Genomic DNA, 15,779 nt, shown 5'->3' with positions numbered 1-15,779 from the left:
TGAAGGCAGCCCTGTATAGGGAAGGTTTTTTAATGTTTAATCATGTTTTTATATATGTTGGAAGCCACCAGAGTGGCTGGAACAACCCAGTCAGATGGGCAGGTATAAATAATATTTGTATTATTATTATGGAATAGGACATTCCTATTTTTTATTGGAGTAACGTTGGAAGGTATGCCACACATCCCACAGTGGCCATTTTGTGACCTTTTCCAAAGCCAGACCATTGGTCCACCCAACACATCCCACAGGAATACGGAAGGAGCTGTTGAGCATCAGGATCCCAGTTACACAGGGCCACAGGAAACTGCCTTCTGCCAGCTCAGACCATTGTTCCCTCTAGCTCATTATTGTCTACACAGACTGGCAGTGACTCTGCAGGTTTTCTCTTCCAGTCCTACTTGGAGATGCCTCTGGGAATTGCACCGGAGACCTTCTGCATGCAAAGCAGATGCTCCACCGCTCAATTACAGCTTTTCACTAAATGCTCACACGCCCTTTTAACTCAGGATTGATGTATTGTCTTGCTTTCCGGATGTCCTGATCAGTCAAGAGGCACAAAGCGGTATGATAGGAGCTCACATTTCCTGGCGGACCTGTTCGAAACTAGTTTCTGCACAATTGAGTCTATTGATAGAGTCACTTGTGACCGAATGCAAAGAAGAAAGCTGTCATTGGGGTCGGGGTCGCCATGAGCTGAGAGATGGGGATGAGAGTGGTTGCTGTGCGACCCTCAAAAGGAGAGAGTATCCTCCCTCAGCTAACTGGGCTCTGTAAATCAAGCTGAGTTTCTCCCCAAACTCCCAACGAAAGGACAACATCGCACAATGACTGCAAGCTTAATTTTTTTTATTTTTGAAGAGGAGTTGCAATGCAGCTTTGGGCCTGCAGGGGCTGAGCTCAGCACTTCATCGGTCCTTCCTGGCAGTTCTTGTCGGAGTAAAAGCGATACTCCTTATTGTAAGTGTCCAGGTGGTCCTTCAGGCAGAGGGCTGCTGTTTTGTCACATTCACAGATCTGCTTTTCACAGCTGCTTCCTTCACCTGTTGAGAGAACAGAGGGAGCCTGTCATGTCATCATCCTGCCCTTCCTGCAAACAGCTGAGGGCTGCATCTGTGGCTCCTAGCAACCCGCCTTATACAGAGCCAAACAATTTGCCCACCTAGATTAATACTGTCTACACTGACTGGCAGCAGCTCTCCAGGGCTTTGAACAGGGAGTCTTTTCCAGCCCTACCTGGAGATGTCAGGGATTGAACCTGGGACCTTGTGCCCTGCCACAGAGCCACGCCTCCTCCTTAATGCATAGGAACATAGCAAGCCACCTTATGTTGAGTCAGACTACTGGTCCATTTAGCAGGGTATTGTCTACACTGGCTGGCAGCAGCTGTCTGGAAGTGCAGGCAAGAGTCTCTCTCATTTTAAACAGAGGGAGGATGGCCATCTGTCGGAGGAGCACAAATTTCGATGGATCCCCTGCCTCTTCGTCAGTGAAGTCGGCAGGCCCACAATAGCCTTTAGTTTATGATATGTATGAACTGTCTGTCCTCCAAAAAGGAAGGGATGCAACCCAATTTTCCTCCTGTCGCTACTTACCACAAGTAATAACTCCATCGTCGATGGAATAGTTGTATATGTCGGTGTTGGTGTTACAGTCCTTCAGCTTTTCGTAGCAGCAATCGTGGGCCAGGCAGCAGCTGTGGAGAAGGAAGAGAAATCTCCTTTAGACAAATCTATGCTGTTCACCTGCCCAAGGGAGCTATAAAGAATTCTAGGAGCTGTAGGTGGGAGCTAAGGGTGCCAAGAGTTATTCCCTTCCCAGAACTACAATTCTCAGAGTAGTTTAAAAATAATTTCCTCTCCCCAGAGAAAGCTGGGAACTGTAGCTTTGCCAGGGGAATAGGGGTGTCTCCTAACAACTCTCAGCGGCAAACTACAGTTCCCAGAATTCTTTGCAGATAACATGACTTTTAAAGTGGTCTCATAGAGCTTTACACTTCTTGTTTCAAAACTTCCCATTTCAGAACCTTCTGCCTATCCTGTGTGTGTGTGTGAGGGGGATATTTCTGAGGATAACCCAGTGGGATATCCTTATAAAAAAGCAAATCAATGAAATGAAAGCCCTCAGTGTGGTGAACCGACTCAATACCCCCCCCCCAACTGGCTAGAACAAGTGACCCCACACCAACAAATCCTTTCCAGCACAGCGCCTCTTTAATAGTGAAGTGATCAGTTATGTAAAAAACAACAACCCACAAGCCATTGATTTACCTGTCGGTGTCGTCTCGCGGTTTGCCTTGGCCACCCACCCCGCAGTAACATCCGTACGTGGTGTAGTGGGGGAAAGACGTTTTCCCAGTGAGCTTTTGGATCATTCTTCCAAACTGAAAGAGGTTCCCATTTACTGCCAAAACACCTGCAAAGAAATGGACAAGGCGTCAGGTGCTTAGCTTATTAGGGAAAGGGATCTGTCCTAGCTGTTGTGCTTCTCCACCTCTCCCTTCTACCAAACAGTATTCGGTGCTCCTGAAAATGGGGCAAATACTCTCTAGCAAATATTGATCCACCTCTCTTTGTTAATAAATTGGTCTGTGCTAGCGGCTATCACTACATCTTGTGGTGGTGGTATCCATAAATGAATTATACCTTGTGGGAAGAAGTAGCATTTTAAATACATTTTGGGATTTGATACATGTCAGAAGTGGGCAACCTCCCCCCCACCGCCATTGGGGGCTGTATCCTCTCAGAGGTAATCTGCTGGGAACCACTTGGGGGTGGGGGTAGGTGAAGCCACAGCTGATGATGGCTGGAGAAGCAAATGCGTTCCGGATTAATTTATCAAGAAGACCAACCTGCTTCAATTTTGACTTCGGTTGCTCAGATTCGAATTCCCCAAAATTATGAAGGTCTCCTCAGAAGTAGGCTTTGTCAAGTTTGAAAGGGGGGACACTTAAAAAAAAAAAGTATGGCCCCTTCCTTTTGTTAGCAGAACATAATTTAATCTCTCCTCTCCCTGTTACTTTTAGATTCCTGCATTTCAGGGGGTTGGACTAGATGACCCTTGGACCCCTTTCCCGCCATATTCTGTTATTCCACTTACTGCAAACCAGCAACACCATTGATCTCCATAAGATCTTCATCTTCCGTTGATAAGGACCTAAAGGAGAGGTGGTACAATTTTTCAATTTGTTTAGAGGATCCGCATTCCACCTTTCGATATCAGCCCCCCTCCCCCCGCAAAGATGGTTCAACAACACAAACAGTTCATCCTAAACACAGTAAAATGCCAAGGGTTGTATTGGTTTGAAGGGGATGTGGGGTTGGAAGGCTGGCAGTCAACCCCTGAGATTTGGCCCATTCCTTCTTAAAGGACAGGTCTGCAACTAGGAAGCTGGCCGGATCAAATTTTGGTCCTATGTGAGTCTGGCTTTTTAGCAAAAATGCCAGCACGTCCTCTCCTCCCCACGCTCCTTTGCCTCACAATCACCTGTGGCATGGATTCCCGTCTTGGACAATGATACAAGGACAGCACCGCAACATTAGGTGTCTAAAAGATCAGATTGGCCCAAGAAAGAGGGGCCTGATTAGGCCTGGAAGCAGAAGGTCAGAGATGGGGTGGCAAGTCTGGCCGAGGCCCAGAGAGGCTGGGGGAGTGACAGAATTGAGAAGCGGGGGTGGGGGGTAGACAGAGGCATGGGGAAGGGTCAAGCAGTGTTGGGGAATAAGAAGAGGCATAGGGTGGGGGGGCTTTGCCTCTTGGAGCCAAGAAAGAGTGGAGGGAAAAGTAGAGGAGATCTGAGGGAAAAGGGGCATATGACAGATTTGCCAGGGAAGTCACAATTGTGGTATTACTCCTCTCCAACGAAACCCATTTTGGTTTTGTTCCCCGTTGCCACCCGCAGAAGAAATGTTTTTTTGTTTCAGCTCAAATGAATATTTATGTTGCCGTTGAATTACATTATCTGTTTTGTCAGCACTTGATTTGAAACGTCAGCAAACAAACAATCAGGGGAAATTGCCTGCAAAAAAACGTTAGTCAGAAGGGCATACAAAGAATGCTGATGCGTTTTCAGGAAGACTTTTTAAAAACAAAGCAGAAATGTAGAGAAGTGAATTTAAGAAGGGGGGGGAATAAGAATTGAACTTTGACAGATCTTTTTGTCTTCATCTGATGAATGAAAAACTGGGGGTTTACATGAGAGAACATCAATTCCTTTTGTGGAGAAGGTGCCATTCTTTTCAGGGGTGAAAAATCCCAGCAAGCACGTGGCTGGATCCACACTTGCGTTTTCCAGAAACTGAAATTCAGAAGCATTTCTGCCTTTGTCAGTGGAGCCAGAATAGAGCCATCACTGCCGGCAGCCATTGCGAGCCTTTTCTCCCTCGAATTTGTCCAACTTCCTTCTAAAACCGATGGCTTGGTGTTGTTGTGCAGCAGAAACAATTCGTTAAGCAAAACCAACGGCAGCGGTACTTACTTTGCTTAGCCTCCTCGTAAAACTTCTTGGGGTCGATATCACACCTGGCTCCCTTTCTTCCTTGTGATTTGGTTGTCCTTCTCTCCTCGGAAATGTGACAACTGGGATTTATAGTCCGTTGGAGAGTTTTAACTGTTAGTGAGGGGAAAATCCCATTTCCCCATATCCAGTAACCAGGTGAGAAAGGTAGTTACTCCTTGACTGGACTAACATGCCTAAACCTCTCTAGCCAGTTCCTTCCCCAGTTAGCAAGACAACAGATTTTGCCTCTGGACCTGCCTGGTTTCATTCTAGAAGAATGATGAAAAATAGCAAAGGTCACCACCGGTAGCTGCCATCCTTCTTTCGCAACCCGAGTGGTCACTTTCTCCAGGAGGGTGTGGACATTTGTATTATTATTAGAAGGATCTTCTCACCAAGTTGTGCAGGAAATGTTGGTGCTGGAGCTTAATAGGAGGAATATGGAAAGCGGAAACAAAAAACAAGCTAGCTTGCCCTGCTGTGGGACTCCCGGAATTAGCCTGCTCAGATGGTTTTGCCATTCTGGTTCAGATGAGGTTGGGCTCTAGAAGCAAACGGACTAGGGGCTGTCCCCCTGTTTGCCCCACTCACCAAACCCTTCCCCCCCCCATGCTTGGAAGTTAACATTAACTCCCTAACCCTTTCCACCCCCTTGGAAATACTCAGATTGCTTTTCACCTTCCCAGCCCCACTGCCACATCCACTTCTACCCCTTTGTACCCCTGTTTCCACCTGCACCCCCACATCCATGCTGAAATATACTCGGAGTCGAGTGTGGATTTCATGCTCTTTCTTCAGCTCATAGTAGTGAGGAATGCCAGTTCCACCGAAATGTCTGCTTTGTATACATTATTTACACAATGGGCCCCATGTGATTGGGTAATTCCGGGATTCTCCTGTAGGCCAATCAGGTTGCGGAGTCACTTCCACCTGGAGTTGGATTGGGTGGCTCCTGCAGACCAATCAGACAGCTGCATTCTGAATCCTATTGTTCTGGGACCAATCAGGCTGCTGCATTTTGGATCCTATTCAACTCAGTACATAACACATGCCCCCTCCTCTCCCCTCCTTTGGTGCAATCCCTGCTTCTACAGAACCCCCCTCCATGATAACCTCCTGTATCTTCCTCTCCCTGCCACCACTAAGCACCCATTTTCACCTCTCCACCTGCGATGAAGCCACCACCTGATCATCTTCTTCAGACCCTTTCGTGCTCCAGAATTCATCTTGAACTCCTCAGCTCAGTGCCCCCCTCAGTCCATGTTTAGTGCCCCTCCCCTCCCCTCAGCTCAGTACAAACACTTTCTTCTTGTCCCCCTAGCTCACTGCTGACATTACATTAAAAATACAACAACCCCCAGCCACTGAACTCATCTTGGTGCTTCCTTCCCTCTGAGCTTGGTGCCCCAGCTGACCCACCTCTAAGGCCTGCCCTAGCTGGTGGCACTGGTGAAAAAGTCTACCTTGGCATTGCCAGCAGCCAGCTGGGGCACCAAGCTGAGGGAGGTGCCAAGCTGAGCTCACTGGCTGTGGCAGAAGTTAACCACGTTTCATGTGTTGCTCTGAATGTCCTTAACAGGCCAGTGGAGGCGAAGACCGTATTTTGTATATAAGAGGAAAGTGTGCCGAACAATGCTAATATGACTTACATTTATTTTATGTACAGCATTTGGGTCCCCCCCGCCCCAAATAATTATTATTGATATTTGAAGAAGATAAGAAAACCGGCGGGGGGGGGGGGAATACAGAAGGAAAATAAGGAAGAGAAGAGAGGGAGAAGATACCAGGAAAGAAAGCATCAATGCAGACGTGGAACGCAAGTACAGCAGGATATTTTTGAGGTTTAACAGGGGGCAGGAGGGGCCTTATAGAGCTGGGCTTTTGGCAAAACTGATGGAACAAGCCTTCTGATTCCCCCACCTCCCACTGAGGCCGCCAGATGAAATGGCTGCCCCCAGGTGACAGAGCCGACGGAATAAGCTGATATTAGTGAAAAGAACATGCCTTCTATCAGGGAAAATTGCCTTCAAAATGTGTATATTGAGGGAAAGTGCAGATGAATTTTCATGACTTGACTTTCATTTTCAGGGGGGAAAAGACCACAAGCTTATTTGTATTGATTTATTAGATTTATATACCACCCTTCATCATAAGATCTCAGTGCAGTTCACAGAATAAAATACAGGATAAAAACAGGTAAGTAAGTAAAACAAAACGGGAAAACAACCACCCCGCCTTTGCCACAGACACATTCAAAAGGCTGTAGAATATTAATCAGCCCAAGGCCTGGTTGAAGAGAAACATTTTTGCTTCATGCAGGAAAGTGGCGAGCGGAACTCGTATGTTGGTTTTTTTGCTGGAGAAAGCGTTGCAAAGTTGAAAGAAGGGAGCTTTTCGATGTTGCAGCTGCATTTCTGTCCAGGTCTTCCTTAGGGAAATGCAAAACCGGAACTGAATTTTGTATCCCATGCAAACTCCCTCCCCCTACTGCCTCCTTACTCCACCTCATTCTTGGCTCAACAGGACACAGAGGAGGGTGGCCAAAGCACAAAAAGTTGGGAAAATAGGTGTACTTCTTCTGGTACGTCTTTAAGTTCTTTTTCAGGCACTGCACAAACTTTTGGTCGCATTCACAGGTCAGGCGCTCACACTGGATTGAAGTACCCGGAATCATTGCCCAATACCAGGGTTCGTTTCCTGAAAACACAACAAGATAGTATTTTGGGCTAAGGAAGAAATTCCGGAATTAAGGTGATGGCTGGGGGCAGGAGAGAGAGAGGGAGTCTGTAACTCGCAGTCTCTTAAGCCAGCCAGAAGTAGTAGTACTTGTTATTATAATTTGTATCCTGCCCTATGCCCGAAGGTCTCAGAACGGTTCACAGCATAAAACCACAATATACAAAACAAAGACAACCCAATAACCCCTGCTTCCACAACACATTTTAAAAGGGCATGGGATTTCAATCAGCCAAAGGCCTGGTTAAAGAGGAATGTTTTCACCCGGTGCCTAAAGGTGTATAATGAAAGCACCAGGTGAACCTCCCTGCGGAGAGCATTCCACAAACGTGAATTGTCTTTCTCCCCTCCGCCCCGATATACAGGGGCGAACAAAGGCTAACCGACACCCGGGGCGGGGAAACCGCCGGCTGCAATGTGTTGCACCGCTACGTACGATGCATGCATGGCGTCGCTACATAGGGCGCATGTGCGACGTCACTACGTACAGCGCATGTGTGCAACACTGCACATGCATTATACATAGCGGTTTGCCGCCAGCGCCACTCAAGCGCTGTACGGATGGTGGCAGGACCCTCTGCTTGCAGCGGCGGCGGGATCCCACTGCCGTCCGTCCAGTGCTCAAGCAGTGCCGGCGGCAAACCGCTATGTACAGCACATGTGCGGTGTCGCTACGTACAGCGCATGTGTGCGACATCGCACATGCGTTGTACATAACGGTTTGCCGCCGGCACTGCTCGAGCGCCGTATGGGCGGTGGCAGGATCCTCTGCTCACAGCTGCAGCAGCAAACAGAGGATCCTCCACATGTGGCTGCGGCGGAGTGATGGCTGCTCATGCCGCTGCGCCCGGGGTTGGGTGGGGTGAGCACCCTGCGGGATGCCTTCTTGTCAACCCCCCTCCAGACATGGCAGCTGGGGCAGACTGCCCCCCCGCCCCCCCTTGCGATGCCACTGCTGATATGGATCTGGTCCTCAATGTGTCACCTGGTGGGCCCCCATTATCAATTGGTGGTCCTCTGGTGGACTTATCTGGTGGTGAAGGTGGCAACATCAGTAGACAGCTGAGCCTGGGCACTCTTTTAATTTCCTACTGTGCCCCTGGCATAGCATTGCTCTGGGGAAACTGGGTCACCTCTACCTATGTCCTTGTAGACCCTCTCAAAGAACACCAAGAGGTTAGTGAGGCAGGACTTTCAGAAGCCACGCTGGCTCTGCTTCGGCAAGACTTGTCCACCGATATGTTGGAACGCTCTGTCACAAGAGACTAGGGCCCTGCGGGACTTGACATCTTTCCGCAGGGCCTGCAAGACAGAACTGTTCCACCAAGCCTTTGGCCAAGGCACAGCCTGACCCCCTCCTTTGGTAATTTCTTCACAGAACTCTAGCCCAATGGTTGCCATCAATTTGATCTGAAATGATTTTATAATGAATTGATTTTAGAATGCTGTATTATTTTACTGTTGTTAGCCGCGCTGAGCCCAGCTTCGGCTGGGAAGGGCAGAATATAAATAAAATTATTATTGTTGTTGTTGTTGTTATTATTATTATTATTATTAATAATAATAATAATAATAATAATATCTCAATCTCAGGGCCCACCATACAATGCCCGGAGGGTATGTGTGCCCAGTTTGATTATCAAGGCCATTTCCCCCAAACCACAGCCACCTGATAGGCATAAGGGGGAGGCTGTGCAGAATAGGAGACAGGTGCATGTGGCCGAAGCAAGAGGGTTTCACACCCACCGTCATCAGCTGATGATGAGGGGGCAGGGTTGTTTGGGCAGGAGAGAAAGAGGCACCTTGCCAGTCCTGTGCTTGGCGCTTCCCAAAGCAATGCCCCTTGCACTACAGTTCCGAAGCACCTGATAGCCAGCTGGTTGTTGGGCTCTTGGGACCCGTTGGGCAAGAGATATGGACAGCGGGGTGGAGCAGGTGGGGCAAAACGTCCACCCGAAGGCATCGGTTTTGCTCTGCAAAAGGTCAGCTCACCACAGATGACGTTCCCTGACTTGTAGGTGTAAGAATAGGTGGCAAGTTTGGAGTCACATCCCTGCTCATCCACTCTCTTGTAGCAACAGTCATGGTTACGACAGCACCTGAGGGCGGGGGGAATAAGAGCAAAGTGATACAGTGTAAAACAAGGGCAGGTAACCCTTTTCATTTCCTGAGAGCCAGATTTCCTCATGGGAAACTTTCCAAGGGCCACATGCCAGTGGTGGGTGGGGCCAGAAGGAAAATCAGCTGGGGCAAAGGATGCGACTCTTGTCCTTGTACAGAAAGGCTACCTTTCAGCTGTGCAAAAGATAACGGTTCCCACACTCCCATTCACACACTCCCATTCACCAGCCTCCATTCAGGCAAAGCAGGAGACATTTATCAGTTCAATGACACATTCCAGCCAGGCAAAAGAACTCAAGGAGGGCATGGACCTGGGGAGAGTCCTCAGGGCCAGAAAGAGGGGCTTGGAGGGTCACACCCCTGAAAGGAAAAGTAAGTTGCAGGTAGGCAGGGCAGCAGGGTTACCCCCATATGGCCCCATCCATAAAAGGTAAAGGTAAAGGGACCCCTGACCATTACGTCCAGTCGTGGCCGACTCTGGGGTTGCGGCGCTCATCTCGCTTTGTTGGCTGAGGGAGCCGGCGTACAGCTTCTGGGTCATGTGGCCAGCATGACTAAGCCGCTTCTGGTGAACCAGAGCAGTGCACAGAAACGCCTTTTACCTTCCCGCAGGAGCAATACCTATTTATCTACTTGCACTGTGATGTGCTTTCAAACTGCAAGGTTGGCAGGAGCAGGGACCGAGCAATGGGAGCTCACCCCGTTGCGGGGATTCAAACCGCCGACCTTCTGATCAGCAAGTCCTAGGCTCTGTGGTTTAACCCACAGCACCACCCATGTAGCATCATACCACTTTAAAGAGTCATGCCCCCCCCAGCATCCTGGGAGGTATAGTTTGCCAAGGAGGCTGAGAGTTGTTAGGAGGTCCCTATCCCTTTCAAAAAAAGACAATTCCCAAAGTTCCCTTGGAAGTGGGGTTGGTGGTTAAGCCACTCTGGGCCACAGCTTGGTGGAACAGCACATGTTCTGTATGTACAAGGTCCCAGGTTCAAATCCTGACATCTCCAGGTAGGTCTGGTCTAGACTTCTGTCTGAAACCCTGGAGAGCCACAGAGGTTGGGTCAATGGACCGACGGTCTGGCTTGTAGGAAGCATATCCTGATGTTCCCTGAAGGTTCATGTGGACTATTTATTAGCTTACCAGTCAGTTTGATCCTTTGGCATGCCGCTGCCTCCCCATCCACAATAACACCCATAGGCCATGTAATCTGGTATGGCATTTTTCCCAGTCATTTGTTTGATCATCTCAGCAAGTTGGATGAGACTGCCATCTACTCCGATTGCACCTTGAAAACAGTTAGGGGGGGGGAAACCTCAAATCACTAGGGTATTTACAAAGCAAACACGGAAGTCTCTGGTTTGGTAAAGGAGGCTGAAGGAGAAGAACTTTTATAAATATAAAGGAATCAGCTGGGAGGACCAATGTATATCTGTCTATCTGTCTATCATCTATCTATCTATATCCCAACATAAAGTGTTGTCTTTCATAGTTGGACCTCAGACTACCTGAGAAGCTCAACATGTTGAGAGGTTCTAAGCAGGTTGCTTCAGCTCAAACCACATGACTCTCATCAGCCATTCCTGAGTTTCTATACCAAACAGTTTAGGAATTTTCAGCACTTTGCAAATAAGCCAAGTCTTACTGCCTGTGCAACCTTTCTGATGATACATGGAAAAACACATGAACCTAAGCTTTGAAGAGTTTGTAAGTAAATCCATTTTTAACTTACCAAGTGTGCGATCTATTCCTCTGCTGTGGGAAGAAGGACATTTTGGAACTCACAAGGGCATCTTTTAAAGGTCCAACAGCCTATATTTCCATGCTTTATTTGCTGCATATGTTGTGATTTTAAATCTCTGCTGGGGTTCCCTCATCAAACCTGGATCTTGGCACCCAATTTTTTATACCTTTATTATCCTTGCCACCAACACTACAACGCCCATCATCCCTGATCATTGGCTTAAGCTGTCTGGGAATGATGGGAGCTGTAGTCCAGCAACACCTGAGGACACAAGGTGGAAGAACATTGGCATGGACAACAGGGTATTAGATGGAACATGGACAGCTTCAAGTGCATCCCTAGCTCAGGGGCAGAACACCTGCTTTGCCTGTAGAACGTCCCAGCTTCAACCTCCAGGTAGGTTTGGGGTATACCATTATCTGAAACCCGGTGGGGGGGCGCTTTGCAAGTCCAACTCAACAGCGTAAGGACAGCTTCTTAAGTTTCTCTATCTGTGTGCTTGCCGTTGATCTGAGTGGAGTGACGGAAGGGAGAGACTAAAATTTAAGTACGTGGATTCCCGCCTCCCCCCAATACTCACCACATGTCAGTAGCAATGCCACCACTGCAGACAGAGTCGTATTTGCCATGTGTGGCCCTGAAAAAGAAATTTAAACCTCTCGATCTGACGTTCCTTTTACAGGAGCAGTGAAGAACAAACAAAACAAAGGCAGCAAAGTCATTCCCAAATAGCAGGTGTTACTTGTACAGTGGTACCTCGGGTTAAGAAGTTAATTCATTCTGGAGTTCCGTTCTTAACCTGAAACTGTTATTAACTTGAAGCACCACTTTAGCTAATGGCATAGCTGTCAACTTTCAGATTTGAAAATAAGGGATCAGCAGCCTTGAAAATAAGGGATCAGCAACTTCACCTGTCTGGGGAAAGTCGACGGGATATCTAACAATCTGGGGTAGCAGTGGGAAGCAGTGGGAAACGGCGCTGGAATAAGGGAATTTCCTGCAAAAAAAGGGAAGGTTGACAGCTATGGCTAATGGGGCCTCCTGCTGCCGCTGCGCTGCCACTGCACAATTTCTGTTCTCATCCTGAAGCAAAGTTCTTAACCCGAGGTACTATTTCTGGGCTAGCGGAGTCTGTAACCTGAAGCATCTGTAACCTGAGGTACCACTGTATGAGTAAGTAACACCAGCAACAATTGGCTTCTTGATAGAAGAAGCCACGATGTGGCAGCCTCTCCTGCTCACTAGGGCAACTTCACAATCTGGAGCTGTGTCTGATATCTCTCTCTCTCTCTCTCTCTCTCTCTCTCTCTCTCTCTCTCTCCCTCTCCCTCTCCCTCTCCCTCTCCCTCTCCCTCTCCCTCCCCACTCTATCTACTTACCTTTTCTGGGTATGGCAGGGAAAATTTCAGAGGCTGTAGATAACTTCTGCTTGGTGATCAAGGGTGAATATATATATATACACACACACACACACTCCGCCCCATTAGGGACTGGTAACTCCACCCCGTTAGGGATTGTTATACAGAAGTTATTCTTGTTAGGGCTTCCCTGTAAATAATTTTCAGATTCTCTTTCATAATTTCCATGTAATTGCCCATATGCTTCTTTTTAAACTGTAATAACTCACATTTCCTCCCATGCAGTTTTCTTAAGAAGAAGAAGAAAAAAGGTACTCTGCTGGCCAGACATTTTGCTATCATCACAGTTGAGCGCAGCTTTAAAAGTGATGGCCGACAACGTAGATGGACTGAGCAATTTCATGAAGGGAGGATAAGGCTATGGATAGCCACTAGCCATAATGGCTAGAGTTAACTCCACAGTTCTGAATACCAGTTATGGGGAACTACAGGCAGGGAGAGGACTTTTGTGTGCTTGGGTCTTGCTTGCAGGTTCCCTACAAGTTCGCTACTGTGAGATCAGGTTGCTGAGCTTCATTAATGTGTGACCCTGAAATTTTGGATCCTCTCCAAACAAATGCCAAAGCTTTGTGCTAGTTTTGCACCACAAACCCCACATTTTGTGTCGCCCTCCCATACTGAGTAATTGACACTCAAACTGGGGGCCATAAGTATACCCCAAAACCCAACCTTGTCCGATGATGTTTGGTGATTATGAAACTAGTCAACTCTCTTCTACAAATGTCCTGCAAGCGACAAAGTGCAAAGCTATGAAGGGAACTTACCTGCATGAAGATGCTGTGCTTGCTACTGGACACATAGCCATACCAGGGTATGATACAGCAGGTGTCATATGATTACCTGTGTGTAATCATGTGACACAGCTCTGCACAGCTCAAGGTTTACCAGCAATACTTGGGCACTACCAAGATGCCAAGTCTGAGCATTGATGCCACAGGAAGATTGGTTAGCAGGGTTGATAGGGGTAAAACAACAACAAACCTCTGGTTACATGAAACATACTCAATAAACACACAAGACGTAACTGGCTGCACTTTTGAACAAACAAGGTACACTATTCATTGTATCAAATTATAGATTTCAACAGAAGTCTCATAAAGTTCAATGAAAAAGGTAGAAGACCCAGTGGATCAGTTCATTCTATAGTCAGTTCATGCATAAGGTCCATACATGTATAAGTGTCTATTCCACCTGTCTGTTCATAGAGTCCACTAATCCACATGAAAAGTTGTTACAGTTCCACAGAATCCTTTCACAGAGTCTAAGACAAGGATTTCCGGAATATTAGCCTTGTTTCGCCATCCTAGGCTTCCTCAGTAGTATAGGCTCTAAGTAATGCGAATAAATACAGTATCGTAATCTCACACATTTCCCCATTGAAAATAATAAACCATAAACAACTGTACATCCCATATGTAATTTTACAGTATAGTAATCCTGCTTTGTAACAGATGTTGCTTACTGCAACCACTACTATGCTATAAGATCCACTGTCCTGTAACATTACATATGGTATGTACAGTTGTTTATGGTTTTTGTACATTATTTTCACTGGAAAAATGTGTGAGATTTGGTAAAGGTAAAGGGACCCCTGACCATTAGGTCCAATCGTGACCGTCTCTGGGGTTGCGGCGCTCATCTTGCTTTACTGGCCAAGGGAGCCGGCGTACAGCTTCCGGGTCATGTGGCCAGCATGACTAAGCCACTTCTGGCGAACCAGAGCAGCGCACGGAAATGCCGTTTACCTTCCCACCAGAGTGGTACCTATTTATCTACTTGCACTTTGACATGCTTTCAAACTGTTAGGTTGGCAGGAGCAGGGACTGAGCAACAGGAGCTCCCCCCCGTCGTGAGGATTTGAACCGCCGACCTTCTGACCGGCAAGTCCTAGGCTCTGTGGTTTAACCCACAGCGCCACCTGCGTCCCTATGTGTGAGATTACGATATTGTATTTATTTGCATTACTTAGAGCCTGTACTACTGAGGAAGCCTAGGATGGCGAAACAAGGCTAATATTCTGGAAATCCTTGTTTTAGACTTGTTTTAGACTCTGTGAAAGGATTCTGTTGAAATCTACAATTTGATACAATGAATACTGTACCTTGTTTGTTCAAAAGTGCAGCTGGTTACGTCTTGTGTGTTTATTGGGTTGATAGGGGTGGCAAGGGAGAAAAATTTGGGCAGATACTTCTGTATAATGCCGTTTGAAATTCAGACACCAGAAAAATCTATCCAGAGTGCAGAGTGCTGTCTGAATAACACGACACAGAGAAGACAAAACGTTGCATTTTCATTTTATCCCATGAACCGCCCTGAGACCTGCAGGTATAGGGTGGTATATAAATTTAATAAGTAATAAAATAAATAGAAAATAATATTGGCTGGGAATGCAGCACCACGACGGCTCCCAACGACCTAAGATGGTTGTTGTAAACATGTCCCCAACTCTCATGTCAGCATGCAACCAGACATTCACAAAGTTTCCATTCCTGTCAGAATACCCAAACGAGTGTGATAAGGTTTTGAATGAAAACCAGGGATTGCCAAATTTGCCTGATTGCAACATCAGGAATGACATTGCACACCTGGTGAACCTGAAGGCAAAATGACCTCGTCTTTGAGGGCAGCGTCACCTAACTTGACACTTCTACTGAAGAAGCAAGGCGCTGGTTGTGAAAGCACATGATATAAGAAATGTGAAGTCACTGCTGAAAAATCATCACTGTTGACATGAGTAAACTGAGGGAGAGGGCAAGGAGATAGGCATGCCAACAAATTGTGAGATAAGCAGGGCTTTTTTTTCAGCTGGAATTCACCAGAACTCAGTTCCGGCACCTCTCAGGTGCACGTTATTGCTATGATAAAAGAACAAGGGAAGCATTCTTGGTGAACACTGGAGCACTGGAGACAATGCCGGATTTATGTATAAGCTAAACAAGCTATAGCTTAGGGCCTCACTCTCTTGGGAGCCCCCCAAAAAATTAAAGGGAAAAAAACCTGGATGTACATTTCCAAAACAGAAGATAAAAAACAAATAAGATAAAACCTACATACAGCAACAGTGTTTTGTGTTGTGTAGGCTCCTATGATGTACGTAATGGACCCCGCCTGCTAGCCTGTTCCCTAAAATATCACTGGTTAGATACCTACTAGGTCCATAAATTACCACATAGCATATATTCAACACAAAAAAAAACAGCAACAATTTGTTGTTGACAAAGGACAGCTGGACATATAAAGGGCCCCATTACCTTTAGTAGCTTA

At 47.0% G+C, this 15,779-nt stretch overlaps 2 protein-coding genes across 2 annotated transcripts; both read right to left on the bottom strand.

Annotated features, from left to right (window-relative positions):
* Positions 1–832: 832 nt before the first annotated feature.
* Positions 833–5,074, bottom strand: LOC128419542 (neutral phospholipase A2 agkistrodotoxin-like). The gene is made up of 5 exons (XM_053400358.1): positions 4,478–5,074; positions 3,100–3,156; positions 2,271–2,415; positions 1,596–1,696; positions 833–1,043 (listed from the first exon to the last, which is right to left on the bottom strand). The coding sequence occupies exons 2-5, from the start codon at positions 3,137–3,139 to the stop codon at positions 901–903; spliced, it is 429 nt and encodes a 142-aa protein (XP_053256333.1). The 5' UTR covers positions 3,140–3,156; positions 4,478–5,074; the 3' UTR covers positions 833–900.
* Positions 5,075–6,653: 1,579 nt separating this feature from the next.
* Positions 6,654–10,631, bottom strand: LOC128420319 (basic phospholipase A2 Ceg-N6-like). The gene is made up of 3 exons (XM_053401926.1): positions 10,497–10,631; positions 9,227–9,333; positions 6,654–7,195 (listed from the first exon to the last, which is right to left on the bottom strand). The coding sequence occupies exons 1-3, from the start codon at positions 10,598–10,600 to the stop codon at positions 6,810–6,812; spliced, it is 597 nt and encodes a 198-aa protein (XP_053257901.1). The 5' UTR covers positions 10,601–10,631; the 3' UTR covers positions 6,654–6,809.
* Positions 10,632–15,779: the final 5,148 nt, after the last annotated feature.

This window comes from Podarcis raffonei, chromosome 8 (assembly GCF_027172205.1).
Source record: "Podarcis raffonei isolate rPodRaf1 chromosome 8, rPodRaf1.pri, whole genome shotgun sequence".
NCBI classification, from domain to species: Eukaryota; Metazoa; Chordata; class Lepidosauria; order Squamata; family Lacertidae; genus Podarcis; species Podarcis raffonei.
The sequence above is the reverse complement of the archived record's forward strand: the minus strand, read 5'-3'. Positions and strand labels throughout refer to the sequence as shown.

Excerpts from the sequence above, each read along its gene's own strand:
- LOC128419542 (XM_053400358.1), bottom strand. The coding sequence starts at position 3,139 with ATGAAGATCTTATGGAGATCAATGGTGTTGCTGGTTTGCA. Across the intron at positions 1,697-2,270 it reads CCGCGAGACGACACCGACAG|CTGCTGCCTGGCCCACGATT; the intron begins GTAAATCAATGG and ends CCTTCTCCACAG. Across the intron at positions 1,044-1,595 it reads CGATGGAGTTATTACTTGTG|GTGAAGGAAGCAGCTGTGAA; the intron begins GTAAGTAGCGAC and ends TTCTCTCAACAG.
- LOC128420319 (XM_053401926.1), bottom strand. The coding sequence starts at position 10,600 with ATGATCAAACAAATGACTGGGAAAAATGCCATACCAGATTACATGGCC. Across the intron at positions 9,334-10,496 it reads CCAAAGGATCAAACTGACTG|GTGCTGTCGTAACCATGACT; the intron begins GTAAGCTAATAA and ends CCCCGCCCTCAG. Across the intron at positions 7,196-9,226 it reads GTCAGGGAACGTCATCTGTG|GAAACGAACCCTGGTATTGG; the intron begins GTGAGCTGACCT and ends TTGTGTTTTCAG.